This window comes from Pinus tabuliformis, chromosome 8, assembly GCF_031772625.1.
Source record: "Pinus tabuliformis cultivar Carrire ecotype Pingquan chromosome 8, CPIR1, whole genome shotgun sequence".
NCBI classification, from domain to species: domain Eukaryota; kingdom Viridiplantae; phylum Streptophyta; class Pinopsida; order Pinales; family Pinaceae; genus Pinus; species Pinus tabuliformis.
The window spans coordinates 401457573-401476058 of NC_142294.1; the positions used below are offsets into that span (position 1 = coordinate 401457573).

The 18486-nt window shown below is 38.2% G+C and overlaps 1 protein-coding gene across 1 annotated transcript; it reads left to right on the top strand.

The window, feature by feature from the left end:
- The first annotated feature begins 15445 nt into the window (after nucleotides 1-15445).
- LOC149235769 (uncharacterized) lies at nucleotides 15446-15859 on the top strand. Its single transcript, XM_089368659.1, has one exon. The coding sequence runs from the start codon at nucleotides 15446-15448 to the stop codon at nucleotides 15857-15859; it is 414 nt and encodes a 137-aa protein (XP_089224785.1).
- Nucleotides 15860-18486: the final 2627 nt, after the last annotated feature.

The window sequence follows — 18486 nt, forward strand, 5'->3', positions numbered from 1 at the left end:
GCCTTTGGGGCTTCAGGCGGATTAGCCATCTTGTGGAATCCGCAGATTCTCACTTTATATGACTTTCATGCCACCCATCACCTCATCCAAGTGTCCTTCCATCTCATTGGCACAAACATCCATGGGCATCTCTCAAATGTGTATTTTCCGCAGACTCTTCAGCAAAAATTAGATCTTCTGGATACTCTTACTATTCTCAATGCAAACAGGCAGTTCCCCCTCTCGATCGGTGGTGGCGATTTCAACATCATAAAATCAATGGAGGAGAAAAAAGGAGGCAGAATCATGTTAGAAGGTGACAACAATGGCCTCAGAGAATTCATACATAACAATCAACTCATGGATATTCAAACCTCCAATGGAGTCTTTACTTGGACCAATAAGCGCAGAGGCACACATCATATTGCCTCTAGGCTCGATAGGTTCCTCATTTCGAATAATGCTATACATCTGGGAGGGGACTTCCATGCTTCCATCATACCCCAAGGAGGATCCGATCATTGGCCAATAATGTTACAATGGTCTCGGCCAGGCACTCGAAGCAATATACCTTTCCGATTTGAAGCCTTGTGGCTCACAAATCCTAACTTCAAGACAATGGTAAGTGAACCATGGCAATCTTTCATCCAGCCAGAGGGTGCCAAAATGTTTCAATTCCAACAGAAATTAAAAAACTTAAAACAAGTTCTCAAAGTCTGGAATCGTACACAGTTTGGCAACATCCAGGAGAATCGCAAAAGGCTGGAACAACAAATGAATGCGCTTCAGCAAGCTCTCATCCTGGAAGGTAGGACAGATGAGCAGACGCATCAGGAGCAGATCCTCTGGAATCAAATTGAAGCCCGCAGGCAGCAAGAGGAAATTCTTTGGCATCAAAAATCTAGAATTAGGTGGCTCAAGGAGGGGGAGAAGAATACCAAATTCTTCCATAAAACTGCCATCCAAAGGCGAATGCACAACAACATCGCATTCATAAACAATCAACAAGGGGCAAGATTAGAAGCACAGGAAGACATGGAGAAGGAGTTCAAAGATTACTTTCAAGATATTCTTAGGAAGCCTACATGTAACAGAGATCAGGCAATTAGAGCTATCACGCAGCACATTCCAAGAATCATAACGGAGGATCACAACAACAAACTGCTCCAGTCCACTTCACTCAGGGAGGTCGAAGAAGCAATGGCCCAACTTAAAGACAGCAAGGCACCTGGGCCTAACGGTTTCACGTCCAATTTCTTTCATGAGTTTTGGGAGCTCATTAAGACAGAGGTATGGGAACTGGTGGAGGAATCAAGAATTATGCACTGGATTCTTCCTTCCCTCAATGCAACCTTCTTAGTGCTGGTACCTAAAGGTGAAGAACCAAATAAGCCTGATAAATACCGACCAATAGCGCTATGAAATGTCATCTATAAGCTCATCTCAAAAGTAATAGCGAACAATCTCAAACCTCTCCTTCCTCTTCTCATTTCTCCAGAGCAGACGGGTTATGTAGAAGGGCGGCAGATCATGGACGGTATAATTCTATCGAATGAGGTTATTCACTCTCTAAAGCTTCTCAAAAAACCAGGTATGATTCTAAGGCTGGATCTCTCTAAAGCCTTTGATAAACTCAGTTGGAATTACATTCACAAGATGTTATTAGCTTTTGGCTTCAACTCAACATGGACCAGATGGATCATGAATCTTATTTCCTCTCCTAGCATATCTGTCTTGCTGAATGGTTCCCCATCTACGCCCTTCCGCCCATCTCGTGGTATCAGGCAGGGGGATCCCCTTTCCCCATTCCTCTTTGTCCTAATGGCAGAAGGGCTCAGTAGACTGCTCAAATCAGCTGTCTCCACCCAGGCTTTAAAAGGAATTTCCCTCCATGGTCTTCATCCCATTTCCCATCAACAGTTTGTAGACGACACAATGTTATTTGGTCATCCATCCTCTCAAGAGGCCTCTGTTTTCAAAACCCTACTCTCCCTCTTCTCTGAAGCCTCTGGCACCTCTATCAATGCTTCTAAATCTCAGCTCTTCTTTTTCAACACTCTCCCTTCTACTCAAAGGAATATTGCTCGAATTCTGGGGTTCTCTATTGCCAAGCTTCCTTCAAAGTACCTAGGGGCTCCTCTAGCTGATTCTGCCATCAAGCATGCTTCTTGGAGGACTCTCCTAGACAAATTAGAATCAAGGCTTTCGTCTTGAACTTTTCACTCTCTAAACATGGCTGGCAGACTTGTCTTGATCAAATCGGTTCTCCAGGCAATGCCTTTGTATCTTTTTTCCATCATGGCAGTGCCAAAATGGGTCCTTAAAGCAATCCGCAATCTTCAGCGTAACTTCCTATGGGGCTCCTCTGGCCTGAACAGAAAATGGGCTCTTGTCAACTGGAAAGAAGTATGCAAAATCAAATCTGAAGGTGGGTTGGGCTTAAGGGATCCTCTCCAAAGCAACAATACAATGGGAGCTCGTATATGGTGGAATTGGATCTCCAAGCCACATTCACCATGGGTGAGACTCTGGCAAGCAAAATATGCCCCGGGCAGTCAATGGAATGATCTTATCACAATCAGCACAACAACCCAAGGGTCTCTGATATGGAATGCCGCAAAGCTCCACAACGCTTTCATTCAAGAGCATAGTTTTTGGGAAATTCACTCAGGCACAACTGCAAGGTTCTGGGAGGATTCATGGCAACAACTCCCGAAACTAGCAACTTTATTCCAAAAACCACTATGGCAAGCTTCCATGTAGCAGGCAAACCTCACATTTGTTCATCAATTCTGGCAGCAGCCCACGCACCATGATTTCCAAATCTGGAAACCCGCTAGCCTCTGGCAGACTGATTTGCAAGGAGAAACACACACTGACATAGATCAAGAACTCAATTACAGAAGAATTTGATACTCTAACCAGCAGGACAAACTAAGATGGCGACATACGCCCAAAGGAACATTCACCACCAAAGAAGCATACCAATTGCGCTACTCAGCCATCCAGACAGACAAGGACCAGATATGGGAAAAGGTATGGCAACCAGGAGTATGGCCTAAGGTCTCCACTTTTTTATGGCTTTTAAGTAAAAGGCGCATACTCACTTGGGACAACCTGCAAAAGCATGGATTCATTGGCCCATCAAGATGCCCAATTTGCAATCTCCACTCTGAAACCATCAGACACTTAATGGAAACATGTCCGCTAGCAACGCAACTTTGGGAGAGAACTGAAAAATGCAACAGGAGATCGGAAGCTCAGATGGAGGATGTTACAGAAACCATTAGGAAATGGACAAAGAACCCTTTTAAAAGCCAGCTTCTTAACTCTCTTTGGAGTCTAATACCAGGCTTTCTTTATTGGATTCTCTGGAAGGAAAGAAATTACAGAATCTTCAACAACACCAGCCGGCCAATAGAAGCTCTGTGGCTCCTCCTCAAAAAAAATCTTCAAGAAACTCTAGCCATCAGAACCTGGTATGATACGGATCTGCCAGAATCTCCGCAGGAATGTATCATTCTGAAAGCCTGGAATCTGGACCCCTCCTTTTTAGGCCAAGTTAAGGCCCGTCCTCCAACATGCATCGCCTCTCCGCTATCCTGGTCCCCTCCTGCAATTAACTCTTACAAACTGAATTTTGATGGGGCAGCCAAAGGTAATCCTGGGCCGACAGGATTTGGGGGAATCTTCAGAAGCCATACGGGGGCAATATTGCATATCTATTATCGATCGATTGGCAAAGACACTAATAATGCAACTGGGTTGGAAGGACTTTGGAAAGGGATCTGCATTGCAGGGCAAAAGCACTTCTTCCCTCTAGAGGTCGAAGGTGACTCATCTATCCTTATAGCAGCAGCCAACAAAATACAAGCAGGCACTACAACAGTCAAGATAGCATCCAGCTGGAGACTTCTCAGTAAATTGGAATCACTCGAGGAAAAGCTAAGAAATCCCCAAAGCATAACCTTCCAGCCTGTTAGAAGAACAGCAAATCAAGTCGCAGATAAATTGGCCAACCAGGGAGCAACTCAGCAACTTCCCTATTTCTCAGGATCCCTTGAAATGGTAGATGATGAACAACTCAAATAGGATTGCACTTCTTTGGTGCAGAAAGATATCTCTCTCACGGATGCAGGTGTTTGAATGCTATGATGGTACGAAGGTGGCGCTTCACATGGGCAGGTGTCAGCCCATGCACGCCACGAGGTACCTTGGAGAACTGGTGAGCTAGTCTCATGCAAGGTTTTTAATGCTGGTCTTTAACTCCTCCATCCGCCTCTTGGTTAATTGTGCAATGGCGTTTCATAAACTATGCGCTCCTGCAGCCTCCTCGCACTCCTCTGCGGTCTCCTGGCATTCCTCTGTGGCCTCTTCGTATTCCTCTGCGGCCTCTTCGCACTCCTTTGCGGTGTTGTGGGTAACTCAGGGTCAATCAATTACAGTGCCCAATTCCGTCTCTGTTTCAGGCACAAGAGTGTTTTGCAGGCATTGGGCTCAGGCTCAAAGTGCTCACGTATTTGTTGGTCACTCCCCTCCGTGTATGTGCTCACTTGTTAATCCTCTGTACATCGCAATGCCGAGAGAGCGACCTAGGATGGGAAGCAGATGTGGAGGCTCCCGTGGACGTGCCACCTCTCAGAGGTCTGCCCCCATCTCCCCCTCTTCCTCGGTCGAGTTGGCACCTGAGCAAAGCCGTCCTCATGTTACCAGAGCCGGAAGAGGCAGAGGACACAGGTGTGGTAGGATGGCTGAGTGTGAGCATGCGGCGCATCCAACAATTAGTTATCGTATCCCCTGTACTCTTGCCAATTCCACTTTCTTAGTTTCTGTTACTACAGAAAATTGTGAAAATCTCAGCGGCCAGGCAGCAGCACATCCGGAAATTCCGCCAGAACAAGGGATGGCGCCTCCAATTGATACTCAATGCCCGGTCATGGGAAGCTCCTCCTTGGCGACTCAAGCTGCCCCTGCAGGTCCAAGCGAACCAGCTCAGGGAAACCCAACCGGCTCGGTGGTCCTTCGCTCAGACTCGGAAGACTCTTTGCAATACGGGTGCAGGGTAGTGGAGGAACCCTATACTACGGATGATGACTGATCTTGTATGGCATTCTGCTCTCGGCAGCCTAAGAAGTAGGTGCATTACTCTGTTTTTGAAACTCGCAATTTTGCCTGTGTCAGGTCATAGTATGTGTTTATATGTCTCTGTGTCGACTGTATGTGTCAGCTTGTCACTGTTTAGCAATGTTTCGGGTCTTAGGAGAAGACACAACAGAAGGAAGTCTACCAATTTTTGGAATGTGTTCATCTGGGCTAATTGCCAACCTCATGGCAAGATTTTCAAGGCCAAGACATTGCTGTAACTTTTTGGATCCTTTTGTATAATAATAGAAGTAGACAGATTGAGAAAAAAAAATATCTTAGATCTTGCTGCTATTGTGTGTAAAAATGAACATGCTGCCTCAAAATAAGAAGTGTCAGATGATTCTTTGACATCAGTTGTTGCCTTCATTTCTATTGGCCTAGGTTTCTCTTCTTCCAGTAGGTTATACATAGCTTCCATTGATGTGGTTCCTCCATCTTTGTTGCAGGTGGTATTAGAGTCTGATATCTTAGATGTAGTAGATTTTCCCTTCTTTTTCATCTCCTCAAATGTTGTTTCCTTCGGAGAATCCGTAAAATTTAGCAATGGATATTATCGAATAAGCACAAAGCAGAAATGATAGTGAAAATTCAATGATACAGTTAACTCCGAAAGGTGACAAGTAATAAGCTTTTATTCGAAAATTAATATGAAAGATATCAAATCACGTCGAGTCGTTTTAAACACAAATGTCATTCAAACTTATTAAATACGCACTATATTTTATTATGGCCTGTATTACTCATTGAAGTCATCACATCGCAAACGTGTAAGGAAAAAAAATTAGGTTGATGAGTTTTAAAGCGTGAAATGTTGATTATGTGATTCTGATAAAGATTATCACAACATCGCAACATCACACTTTAGGTTATGCATTATATCGAAGTTATTTAGAATTTTGTGAGATGTGATGTGAGTGGCATACCTTTTATCGTTTTAAGTGAATTTTGCCTAAATTAATACTTATTGAATAAGGTGACCTTTTAATATGTGCCAGACTTAACCAAATTTATAACAATTATCACGTACTTCCATTGGGTTCGACCATATCGCATTCGCAAACTTTCTTAGTTCACAAGATTAGACTTTGTGTGAGCTTTGCAATGCGATGAGTCTTCGTCTTGTTATGTCGCAATATCTCAATTCACATATTTGAAAGGTTTTATTTGTGGTGCTTTTTGTGAATGTCGATATGTGATTGCAATTAGGTACTTTATTTTGCAAGAAATACATTAAGCCTTAGTTTTAAATGAAAAATTTAATGATACCATAAGTTTATCATGGTAATCCCTATTACCACAATTTGCAAATCCCGATTTGTTAACTAAACTTTGACACATATGATCCGGTGATATGTGATAAAGCGAGAATAGCTAGTCACAAAGGGATTTGGCTTGATACTTATATTATTTTGAAATTTAATTCTAATAATTCAAAAATGAACTGCTTAAGTGATATTTCTTTTGTAGGATTTTTATAAAGGGTCCCCATTTATCAATAGAATATTAACTATTAAATCAGTAAAGTGGGGGTTATTGAAAAGTACAACAAGACTTCAAGGAAGTATATATGAAGTTGAAGAGTCAGAGTCATCTACATGATGGAGATAACACCATTGACTGCCACCTACACGGTGGCTTACTCTATAGGCTAGATAAGTTATGTTTTCCTAAAGAAGAATGGTTTTAGTTCATTATATAGGCTCACACCTCATAGGCTATAGGGAACTTTTGTGTAAGGAAGACCATAGATAACTTGCAGAGATATCTGTATAAGAAGATTCATTCTTTGTTATACAGCAGGCCTAGCAACAGGAAAGTGGGTCTTTATCATCCCTTAACTGTACCTACTCATCCTTGGGAAATAATTTCCATGGAATTTGTGGGAGGTTTACCAATGTCAACCAGGAAGGGACATGACTACCTATTCATTGTAATTTATAGTTTCAACAATATGTCTGTCATGATGCCCTTTAAAAATACCATTAGCAATCAAGAAGAAACAAACTTGTTATTTGGAAAGGTTTGGGTGAACTTTGGGATACTAAGGAGCACCATTTTAGATTGGGATACACTATTTCTAAGTGCATTATGTATTACATTATGGGAGAAGAAGGATATAAAGTTAAAGAGATCTACAAAATTTCATCCATAAAAAGAGGGCCAAACAAACATAGTCGAGAAGAATTTGGTGGAGACTCTTTGGGGATATAACTAAAAGTGTGAGAATACTTGGAATGAAAATATGGTGTATATACAATATTCTTACAAAAAACTAGTCCACACTTCTATAGGAAAGTCCCCATTTGAAACTTGTTTTGGATATTTTTTGCCTTCACCTTTGGATATTGCATGTGTGCAATAAGGAGGAGTGATGGAAGATCTTACAAGAGATTCTTTGAGGGTTTAAAAATTTATAAAGAATATCAGCCAAGTCCATCTATAGGTACAAAAAACACTGCAAAAGTCACACATAAACATAATCCCATGCATGATCAGCACAAATTAGAGAAACCATTAAAGGTGGGAGACCAAGTATGGCTACAGTTGAAGAAGGAGAGGTTGTAGGGGTCTGGTAAGAAAATAAAGCCTTTAAGGTATGCTCCCCTTAAGATACTGGAAAAGGTGGGCGATAATGCCTATCGACTCAATTTACCACCATATATGTGCATTTACTTAGTTTTGAATGTAGAGAATTTGAAACTCTATGAGCCTTCCGTTGTAGATCACGGAGAGGAACAAGTCCTACCTTCTATGGATAATTTGGAACCTGATGCTCAGGTAGAGTTGAGAGAAGCTACCATTTTCCAGAAGAGGTCTAGAACTACAAGACAAGGGTAGGATGGCCTTTTTCATATTGGGTTGCAGGGAAAACTTCTAGGAAAAGTTAAATGGTACATGAGAGAGGAAGGGAGGAAAAAATTCGTCGGCTCGTTAAGTAGAATACTTTGGGGACCAAAAGCCTCTCAAAATGAGGTTGTGTGATCCATATTAGGTCATTATATTATTTTTCATCCATGTCAATGCATTCAGAATAAAAAAAGTGCAGGAATCAGCTCACAGGACCATTTTTACTCGCGGGACCTAGTTTGTGGAAATAGGGTCTCAAACCTTCTCGGAGAATTTTGGGGCATTAAATGACATTTTGTGGGGTAAAACTTTGTCTCTTTAGCACTGTACCATATCATGTTATTCTACACATAAATATATTTCCAATAGTGCAAGAAGCACATCAATCAAACTTCATATGAAAAAGTTATACCACTCAGAATTTAACGTTCTTGTTTTCACGCCTATAATTCAGGAAAATGTCACATGAGCCACCATTATTCATGGTAAAGGTGCTAGCCATGCATTCTTTTATGTAAAATATTCTAGAGGATCCTATATTGTAACTCTAGTTAAGAGTTTGTGTAGTCAAACTTAACCATTATTAGGCTATTTGGTTGTGTTATAACCGACCCACTAGGGGGATGAGGAATTTCATTCTTTAGAGATAATTTTGTTCCATAGTTGAGAAAAGATAGCCAATATGGATATGAAGTAGAAAACATATAGAGGGTTTGTCTATTGTAGTAGCCCACGAGCCACATGCCTTACTTCTTTGTACTTGCAGCCATATTTCGAGACATAAAAAGAGAGCAACGCAGACTCATCTTCCTGTTGGGTTTTCTCCCAAAAGGGTTTCGTAGAGAACTTCATGTGCCTTATGCGTGTGTGTGTGCTTATTTCATCATTATCTATTTTTTTGCATAATTTTCAGTTGCATGCATGGACTAATTACAATTAAATCTATGTATTGGAGCTTAAATAAACTATAATATTTTATGCAAAATTGTATATTTTTAATATCATATTGTCAGATTCTTGTGACAAACTATCTAGTGGAAGATCCAATGCTCTTTATGGATCAATGACAAACAAATGAACCATTAGTCCCCAATTGCAACCAAAGTCATGAAAATTAGTCCAAACACAGAATGAAAATCAACTAAAGAAATATATAAAGTTAGAGGATGACATTATCACTAAAAACATTTCTAGGATGAAAAATTATCTTTACATGGTGATAGAGAACCAAACCTACATAGACAAGTGTTGGTAAATACTTTAAAGGATGACCCTTGAGGAAGAACACATGTAATTCACATAGAAATAAAGAAACCTTGCTATCATGCAGAGCGACTCATGGTTGATCTCATAGAATGAAATGAGTGATGAGAAGGAATGGAAATGATTTTGGATAAAATGATAATGCCTTGGTTACCACTCAATCGAACTCCCAAAAATGTGACCATCAGGAAGGCATCTTATCTGTTGGGCCATGGGAAAACCATGTGAAGGGAAAAATATGGTACATTGACATGGTGCCATGTGTGAATGAATACAACGAAGAAAATTAAATTATATTTCCCACATTTTTAAACACCATGAAACAACTATTGCATGTATGTATAAACCTATAGTTATAACGAATAAGTGAAACAAATTTTATGCCTAGACTATAGTCAAGGGTTTTGTAAAGGATCATAGCGAGAACTGTTGATTTGAAACTAGTAATGTCTAAACTCGAATAATATGTGTCCCTTTTTTATTATAGTGACAAAAACAAAAATATGAGAGTTCTATACTATATATGTATAATTCCAATACATGTTTCACAATGTGATATAGCTTCTATAATGAGAAATAGGATATGAGGTAAGTAAGATAAACACCCTTTAGAACAAATTACATCAATATATGATAAATTTATATGGCATCTCACACCATTAATGAATATATGGGTAGAGGAAAACCATTATAAAGGAAGGGTTTATGAACCCTTGTAATGACCGTGAATGGAACCAAAATGGTGACATAATGACCATAAATTATAGAAGTGTGATAATAACATATTGAGAAATAGGTACATATAAGTTGTACTAAAATATAGACTGTGCAATTATAGTGATGTTGTAAAGAAACAAACATATTATGGATTGAGGTATGTTACAAAATTACCTTACCAAAATGAGACTTATGGGAAATCCATTGGAGCAAGTGTGTTCCTCCCAACCAATGAGCTGCCACCAACAACTCCCTTCGAGTTGAGGCTCCTTTCCTTCCTCTTGGCTCTTCACAAGAAAAGTTGTCAAAAGTGGTTCCTCTTAGTCTTGTTTATTAATTTTCTTCCCATCATAATTTTTAGTAGTGTACTCCTTTTAAGGTATTTCCACATTTTTTCTGGCACGTTTTTTTTATCAACATATGAAAAATACCTTTTCTTATCCAACTTAGCATTTATCTCCAGGTAAGTTAATATTTTTTTTATAAGCATGCCTTCCTATCCCATTGTGCTTATGCTTATATTTTTATCGGACTTAAAGTTTCTCTCCACCTAACTTTATTTTTCCACACAACATAGTCTTTCTCATGGAAAATCTTAGGGGCTAATATTAACAGGTGGCCTAATTTTCCATGTCTTTTCCAAAAAACGGATTTTCTAATTTCCATTTTCTTCTAAAATGATTCCCCAAATTTTATAATAAAACATCATTTCACATTAAAATTCGACAAGATATAAATATAAAATCATTGGAAATCTAATTTTTTTCTAAAAATAATCACCAAACTTTTTACAATTTGCATATAGGGACTCGTAAGATTCACCAAGATTTTTAAACTTTAAGATAAACTTCCATCCTTAAAATTTTCATTGGTCTTTATATCCCATTATGTTGTTTTCCTTATGGAAATATTTCTCCCAATATTTTTTGGAGAATTTGGGAAAGTCCGCCATGTGGAATTAACAACTTAACTAATTCTTGGACAATAAGGAAATGCACATCATTATTTTTACATAAATTAGCTTAAAAAATTATAGTTTTTCTACTTTCTTTTTCATTTTTTTTATGAGTTAAATTTGCATGTATTGGATTATTTATAGTGTAGTGTTTAAGTGTGACATTCTGGAGTTTCCAACCCATTTTTTGTTGCAATTTTTTTGTGAAATCTTTGCTTGCGTTGTTTATAGATTCAAAATCCTCAAAAATCAAGAGCACTAATTACCAAGAGTTTACTTGTCAAATTTGTGATTTCAATGAATTTTTGCCATATTTTAGACAATTAGATTGGAAAATAAACAAAATTCAAAAGGTCTCACATATAGGCAACATGCTTATTTATTATTTTGATCATCTTGAAAAGTGAACTATTTATTTTTTGGGATGCAATTCATAATAGTTTCCCATAATATTAATATTATCACAAATGATACAAGTGAAGAGATTTAAAATTCAATTAAATATATATTATAATCTTCACTATTAAATATTAAATGTGTATTTTTTTATATTTAATAGTGAATATTTTATATGTTTAGTTTAATTATTTTAGGTTTATTTTTTTCAAATTAATCAATTGTATTTTATATTTGGTGGAGATTGGTAGGAAATGGTTTGTGTAATTTATATAAAGAAATCATGAATCCAAATCATAAATAGTTAGGGAAAATGACAAAATGAAGACTATTTTAATGATGAATTAGGTTTGAAAAAAATAATATTCCTTTACTTTTTTACCATTTTGGAGAGTGAGTTATTAAGATAATGAGATGAAATAATACAAATTGGTTATTGGGCAATGACACTTCCTTGTTATTTTAGTTATTTTTATTACAAAAATGCATCAAAATATGATAGAAATTTTTAGTTCAATGCAAAGAAAAACTATTTTAACAATTATGAAATTGTGATTTTGAAAGAATGTGGATCTACCCAAAACACAAAATTACAATTCAAGTGATGCAAAATTGAAATTGAACATATTGCAATATCTTGGATTCATATGAGGTGATTTGAGCACCCATTTTCAAATATTTTCATAATACTTGTCCAATAAAATTATGTGATTTTTACTGAAGGTTTTCTTACTTTTCATAGCATGGACCAAAAAAGCTTAAATTCAAAATTATTATGATTGGATAAGAAATGTACAAATAATAATATATGCTAAACTAAATATTTTAATAAGTGGACAAACAAATCCCCTTGTAATTCAACTCAATTTTCAAGAATTTCAATGAGAACACTTATTTAGATAACTTTAGTACATTGAAAAAAAAAACCAAAATTATGAGAATTTCCGAAAAATAAAACAACAAGTGAAATTTTGCCTAATTTTAAGAAAATATATTCTAATTAGAAAAATGGTTGTCCACTTATAAATTAAACTTTATGTGAAAATATCTTCTATTAAATACTTACTTGAAAGGATAAATATTATTACATAAAGGTGAATAGATTTAGGAGCTCCGACTATGCACCTAGGGTTCTGTTAAATCAAAAGGCCGATTGAACTATACCCCTGCATAGATCCTACCCGCAATGTTATATCTCTTGTCTATGGATCGAGGAACCCCAAAGAGTGGCCCCTCACTTGGGTGAGGGGAGCCTCCATCGTTCCAAGATGCATTCAATGAGACACCCTTCATCCATACCAATATTGATGGACTAGGCACGTTTACCTCAACGTCTACAAAAGCTCGAGTGATGGGTGCATAATGGCAGGCGTGGGGTCGGAACCATTGCCTCTGAAAGGCAGAGAAGAATACCATTTTATTAACAAATGATATACATTTATAATACATGTTTTGATCATTGGATTCCACATCCCAAGGTCTCTTGGACTCCTTTTGTCTATTCGGCTTCCACACTAACCCATTGAGGATTAGGTGTCCAACGTTGCCCCCCCTTAATCCGAAGGGTTATGTATGAGTCCAAGAAGAGAGCTGTAATATTAAATGTGCAAAAATGCATGGCAGCACTAGGCTGAATTTGCTCTATGAAATGTTGGTATAAAGGGTGGTGGTTTAAGGATGACCACCAACACTAGAATGCTTAGTGCAGTTCCCAGAACTCTTCCAAAATAGGCAAGAAGCTGAAGTCTTCTGCTAGAGGAAGTGCTCCTATTGTTTTGAGGAGGGAAACCTTCAACCATGAAAGGGAGGTCTCACCCTGCATAAAAGAGAGAACTTCAGCCTGAAAAGGGAAGTCTCAATGTGTGATGGTTTAAGGATGACCAACAACTCTGGAATGCTTAATGCAATTCCTAGAGGAATTGCTCTCAATTTTGTTCTTGGAATCCTTCCAAAACTGACAAGAAGTTGAAGTCTTCTGCTAGAGGATGTGTCTCAGATTACCAACTGAAGGCATGCTCAGGGGCATCTCTGTCTCTGGCTACAACTCTGAAATTGGTGTGGCACGTTGTGGCTCAGGCTCGCTTGATGTGGCGTTGAAGCTTGTAGATGACCATCATTCCCCCTGTCAGATACAAGGTTAGATGATGGAGAAAACTCAACTGCAAGACTATTCAATACTCTAGAACAAGTTCTGACATGTGATTGGAATATCTTCTTAGTTGTTGACGCCCATTGCCAACAAGCGATCCATCCAAGATGAATCTTTGTCCTCGCAGGATGTTTGTTTCTAAAGCATCTGTGTGAAGAATGGGTGGTTTTATGACAATGCTTACATAGATGAAGATCAAAACAATGATCTTTCAAATGGCCAACTCTGTCACAGTGTTGGCATTTCAAAATCTATTGTTGTTGTTTTTGTTATGGAAGAGGGGCAGAATCTCGAACAGTTGGAGGTGAATTGTCATGAAGGAATCCAGCACTCTGAAACTGAATGGGCTTGGCATAGTCTAGAATATGAAAGGACACGTCCTTGTCATATCCGAGACCAGTCATGTGCTTGTTGTGGACAAGCTCTTCCCAAGGTCTGATGAAGGGCTTGGGAAGTGCAAGTTGAACTTCTGTATCTGCATGTAACCTTGCTGCTTTATGGGATTCTATTTCAATCTTCTGAACATAAATAGGTTCAGAATGACGACTCCTCTGTTTTAATTCTTCTTGCTATAGCTGAGATTCGAGCTGCAAAAAATAAATTTTCTCTTGTGCATTTTGTAGACAGACGTCCATTTTCTGTGATAGAAACTTTCTTGACTTTTAGTGTATCATGATTAGTAGACAATATTAGAGTTTTGAGGATCTCTAATACTTCATTTATTCTCGTCATTTTTTTCTTCAATGTGAGAATTACACCTTAAAAACTGATCACAACTACTACTCAATGCAGAAAAGTAATACCCACTCATAGTACATAGCAATATCCTTTATACATGCACAAAAAATGATTAGTGTGCAACCAACAAGGACCAATTACAGTCCATTACATAAAAATAAGAGTTTACTCATGACCAACACTATGTTTTGACAATACAACTGACTAAACTTTTCTCCACAAAACTCTTATGCAGTAGTTGAATCAAGGAGTCAATGCATATATATGTAGACAAAAACTATAGTGAGTTTTAAATACAATGCCACAACTCGGGCAACAACAACTGCAAACTTGCTTGGATCCTTCAAGTACTCCTTCACTTTCAAAGAAGAAATGATGGCTATCAAAACATCAACAATTATAGCACCATGTCATGGACACGACTTGAATGTTCATATATAAATGCTTTGACTACGGTACAAACAAATATTCTCTGATCTTGCCACTTCTTAAAAGAAAAAAATCTGCCCTCATATACCACACAAAATTTATGGAGAGCTAACAACGCATATGCAAAAATGAGGAGCAGCCACGAGAGATTAAGAGGTAAATTTCTTAATATATAAAACTTGACAAAAATAGAAAAGGAACAATACTTTGAACTCTGGATTTAAAACCTCTCATGCTTCCATTTCTTCATCAGGAAGGGATGCATTTAAAACCATTTTTTGTCGCCCACATGGAACGAAAAGTTGTTGTCACATTACTTGCAATCACATCATATAGTTAACACCAGATAAATGGAAATGAACAAAGCAACATTTGTGATTTCTTTGATCTCTATTCGAATCATCACTGTTTTCACACCATACACTGTCATACCATAAGCAACCTCCTTGAACGCATCATACGCAGCGCATACACCAAATTTAGTTATGCCAAACATACCAAGAGTTTGTACCAGCATACATTGATACCATACGATCTTCAAAATAAATTAATGCACAAGATGCATACAATAGTAGCGAGTGAGCAAGCTAATACGATGGATACATGAGGATAGACTGACCCTTTCAATGTAGCAACCAACTAGTTCTGAGCCACGACACCATTACACTATCCAACGCACTACAACTATATTGTTCACGACCAACAACAACCTTCGATGGAGTTTGACAGGTTCAATGAAAGCTTGAAATTTGATACCTTGGATAGCCTCCCATCGTATATTGAAATACTCTGTAGTCATTCCTAGAAATAATCTCATTCCAAGAGCAATGGTTGCAGACAACAATCTGCTGGGTGAATTTCAGTTGAGTGGAATTCTGGCAGCCCATTGTGGAGTTCCAAGCCCTGCAGTTGTCTTTGAATTGGACACAGATGGAATTTTGAAGGTGTCAGCCTGGGACAAAGGAAGTGGGGTAAGCAATTTTATTACCATAACAAACAGTGGTGGTCGACTGAGAAAAGAGGAGATCAAGAAAATGACAAGTGATGTCGAGAGATTCAGAAGGGAGGATGAAGAGGTAAAGAAGCAGCACACTGCCAGAGTCGATTTAGAGAATTGCATTTACAACTTAGGAAGAGGTCAGAAAAACTCTAAGAAAGAAGCACTTCAAGGCTTATTTGAAATAATAGAAGGGAAAACTATAATGCAAGTTTTCTCGAGTCAAGGGTCGAACAAACTATAATGGAATGGAAAAGGAGTTGGATGGAACAGCCATACATATCTCCTTATTTAGATGCCAGACATCTAGATCCAGCTTCGGCGGAAATGGAGAAGCGTATTGTGGTGGTTATACATGACATCCTTTTACTTTGTGTGCTTAAGAGGATGGTAGTTCCAATCTTTGGGAAATTCTTTGAAGAATTCAGATTCCCAAATGCATTTCCATAAACATTTACAAGGCACCCACGAATATTTTATTTGTCCTTCAAAGGTGGGCTCGAAACAACAATTTTTCGAGGAGCAGATCAAGAAAGAACAGATGAGAAAAGGAGCTATTCTTCAGGAGATGCAACTAGAAGCCATAAGGAACACAGAGGAAGGAGCAACCATAGGAGTGTGTAGAGACAACTTGTTGATTCTGCTTTGCTACAGTGAGGTCATGGACAACGTAGGAACCAGAGAAAACGTAATGTTCTGCTCAAAGAAACGCTTCATATTACCAAACCTGAGTTGTGTGGGATTTCTCTGTATGGATACCTTGAAGATTAAAACATCTCATAGAGATGCACCTGGGAAGAGCTGAGAGACGTTACCTCTATTCTGACAAATGCTCTGAAACCAGCATAGAAAACGTATTAAAAACATATATAGCGTTGTGCTGCTCTCACATGGCATAATCTAATGTTTCATATAATCCACTATTCATTACCAAAGAGCAAATACTAGTAGCGTTGTGGGCAGCGTACGAGCAGGATATTATATGTCAGAGAAAAGAAGAGGAGGAGTTCTTTTATATGAAGGTGAATAAAAATGGCACTGGAGAAATAACAAGTTGCAACTAAAATTTAGCTGAGAAAATATTCATGAAATGGAGAATTGATGACAAAAATGGCCTACACAAAAAGGCCATAAAACAAATGGCTCAAAGAAATTATGCAGGGTAGGAATACACCTACTTTGGTACCATCTTAAACACACATGGGCAGCAACATAATCTGAAAGATCAAACATGAGAATACCATTTTATTAACAAATTATATACATTTAGTACATGTTCTAACCGTTGGATTCCACATCACAAGGTCTCTTGGACTCCTTTTGTCTATTCGGCTTCCACACTAACCCATTGAGGATTAGGTGTCCAACAAATCCCAACATTATGATCCTAAATAATTGACATGAGAAATCAAGACAATGCATGAAATATCACACCCTCATCTGTAAGTTTCTGGGTATTTAGCCATGGGAGATGGATATTCTTTAGTGGATCAAGAACAAATGTGATCTTTGTAGATTTGGACAACATGAAACACATTTTTTAGAACGGGCCTTATTTCATGAAGAGTGGATGACTCTTTCTTCGCTATTGGGAGGAGTCTTATAACCCTGACAAGGAAGATTTTCAGGTAGCCTGTGTGTGGGTAAGACTATTCTCCCTTCCTGAGGACTTTTGGGAACCTAATCTAGTTGAAGGAATAGGTAATGTGATTTGAAAATTTGTAAAATTTTCATAGATTGCAAGGCATCGAAGACATTCAAAATGTGCATGCATCTGTGTTGATATAAATATCTACCAACTCTTGTTTGAAATAATCGAGCTAGCCTATGATGACTCACTTGACCGAAACCCCTTGACTATGAGCATGTCACCTTTAAATGTCGCCACTTCAACGAATATGGCCACCTATACCATGACTACCCACTTATCCTAGCTAAGGAATCCCAACATACAGCTCCGTAACATGATGAAGAATGCTACAAACATGTAGGAGGTCCCCAAAATCGCCAGAATTGATTTTAGGTCACTCCCTTGACTGCTTGATCTAATCTACCAATGCCTCAACCAATATCTGACCAAACAACCCACCTGGCTCGTAAAAGACCTCCTCAACGGGATGAAAATGCCTTCACACTTTTGGAAACTCTGGAACTAACACAATAGAAGTAAGTTGAAAATGATATGTTTTCTCAACATTCGCTCGAGTCTATGGATGTTAACAAACAACCCACACTTTCCATGGAAAAAGCTACCCCCAATATGAAAGTGCCAAAAACTGCTGAAGAAGACTGTAGAATCAAGGAGATCCTCAATAACACAAGAAAAGTGCTAGAGATGGAGGAACGAAATAACCAGATAGGCCCGAAGGAAAGGAAAATTCTTGACATATTCAAAGTTTGGCTCAAAGGGAATATTAAATAAATCTTAGCCACTTATCTCTCACACTTCGGAAATATCTTCCATTAATAGAGTCTCATAATAGAAAAGCAAGAGATCAATCCCAAACCTATTAGTTCGAGAAAATAAGGAGGAATGCTTGTTATCACCCTCTCTAATCCAGGAGCACTCGATAGAGGAAAGAAAGGGAGAAAGATGACATATCAAATGATACAACTGACAAAATAATCCCCACATCCATACCCCCCTCTCAATTAAAATCATCTCTTCGAATATTCGGGGCTATAATAGCAAGGGTAAGCTCCGATCTCTAAAGGATAAAATCTTTAATGTCAAACCAGATATTGTGATGCTACAGGAAACCATAGTGACAACATAAAAAATAAGGAAATCTAGCCAACACAACACGATGAACAATGAAATCATGATGATAGATGTCATTGTAATGGCTTGGGGCATTACGATGCTTTGTA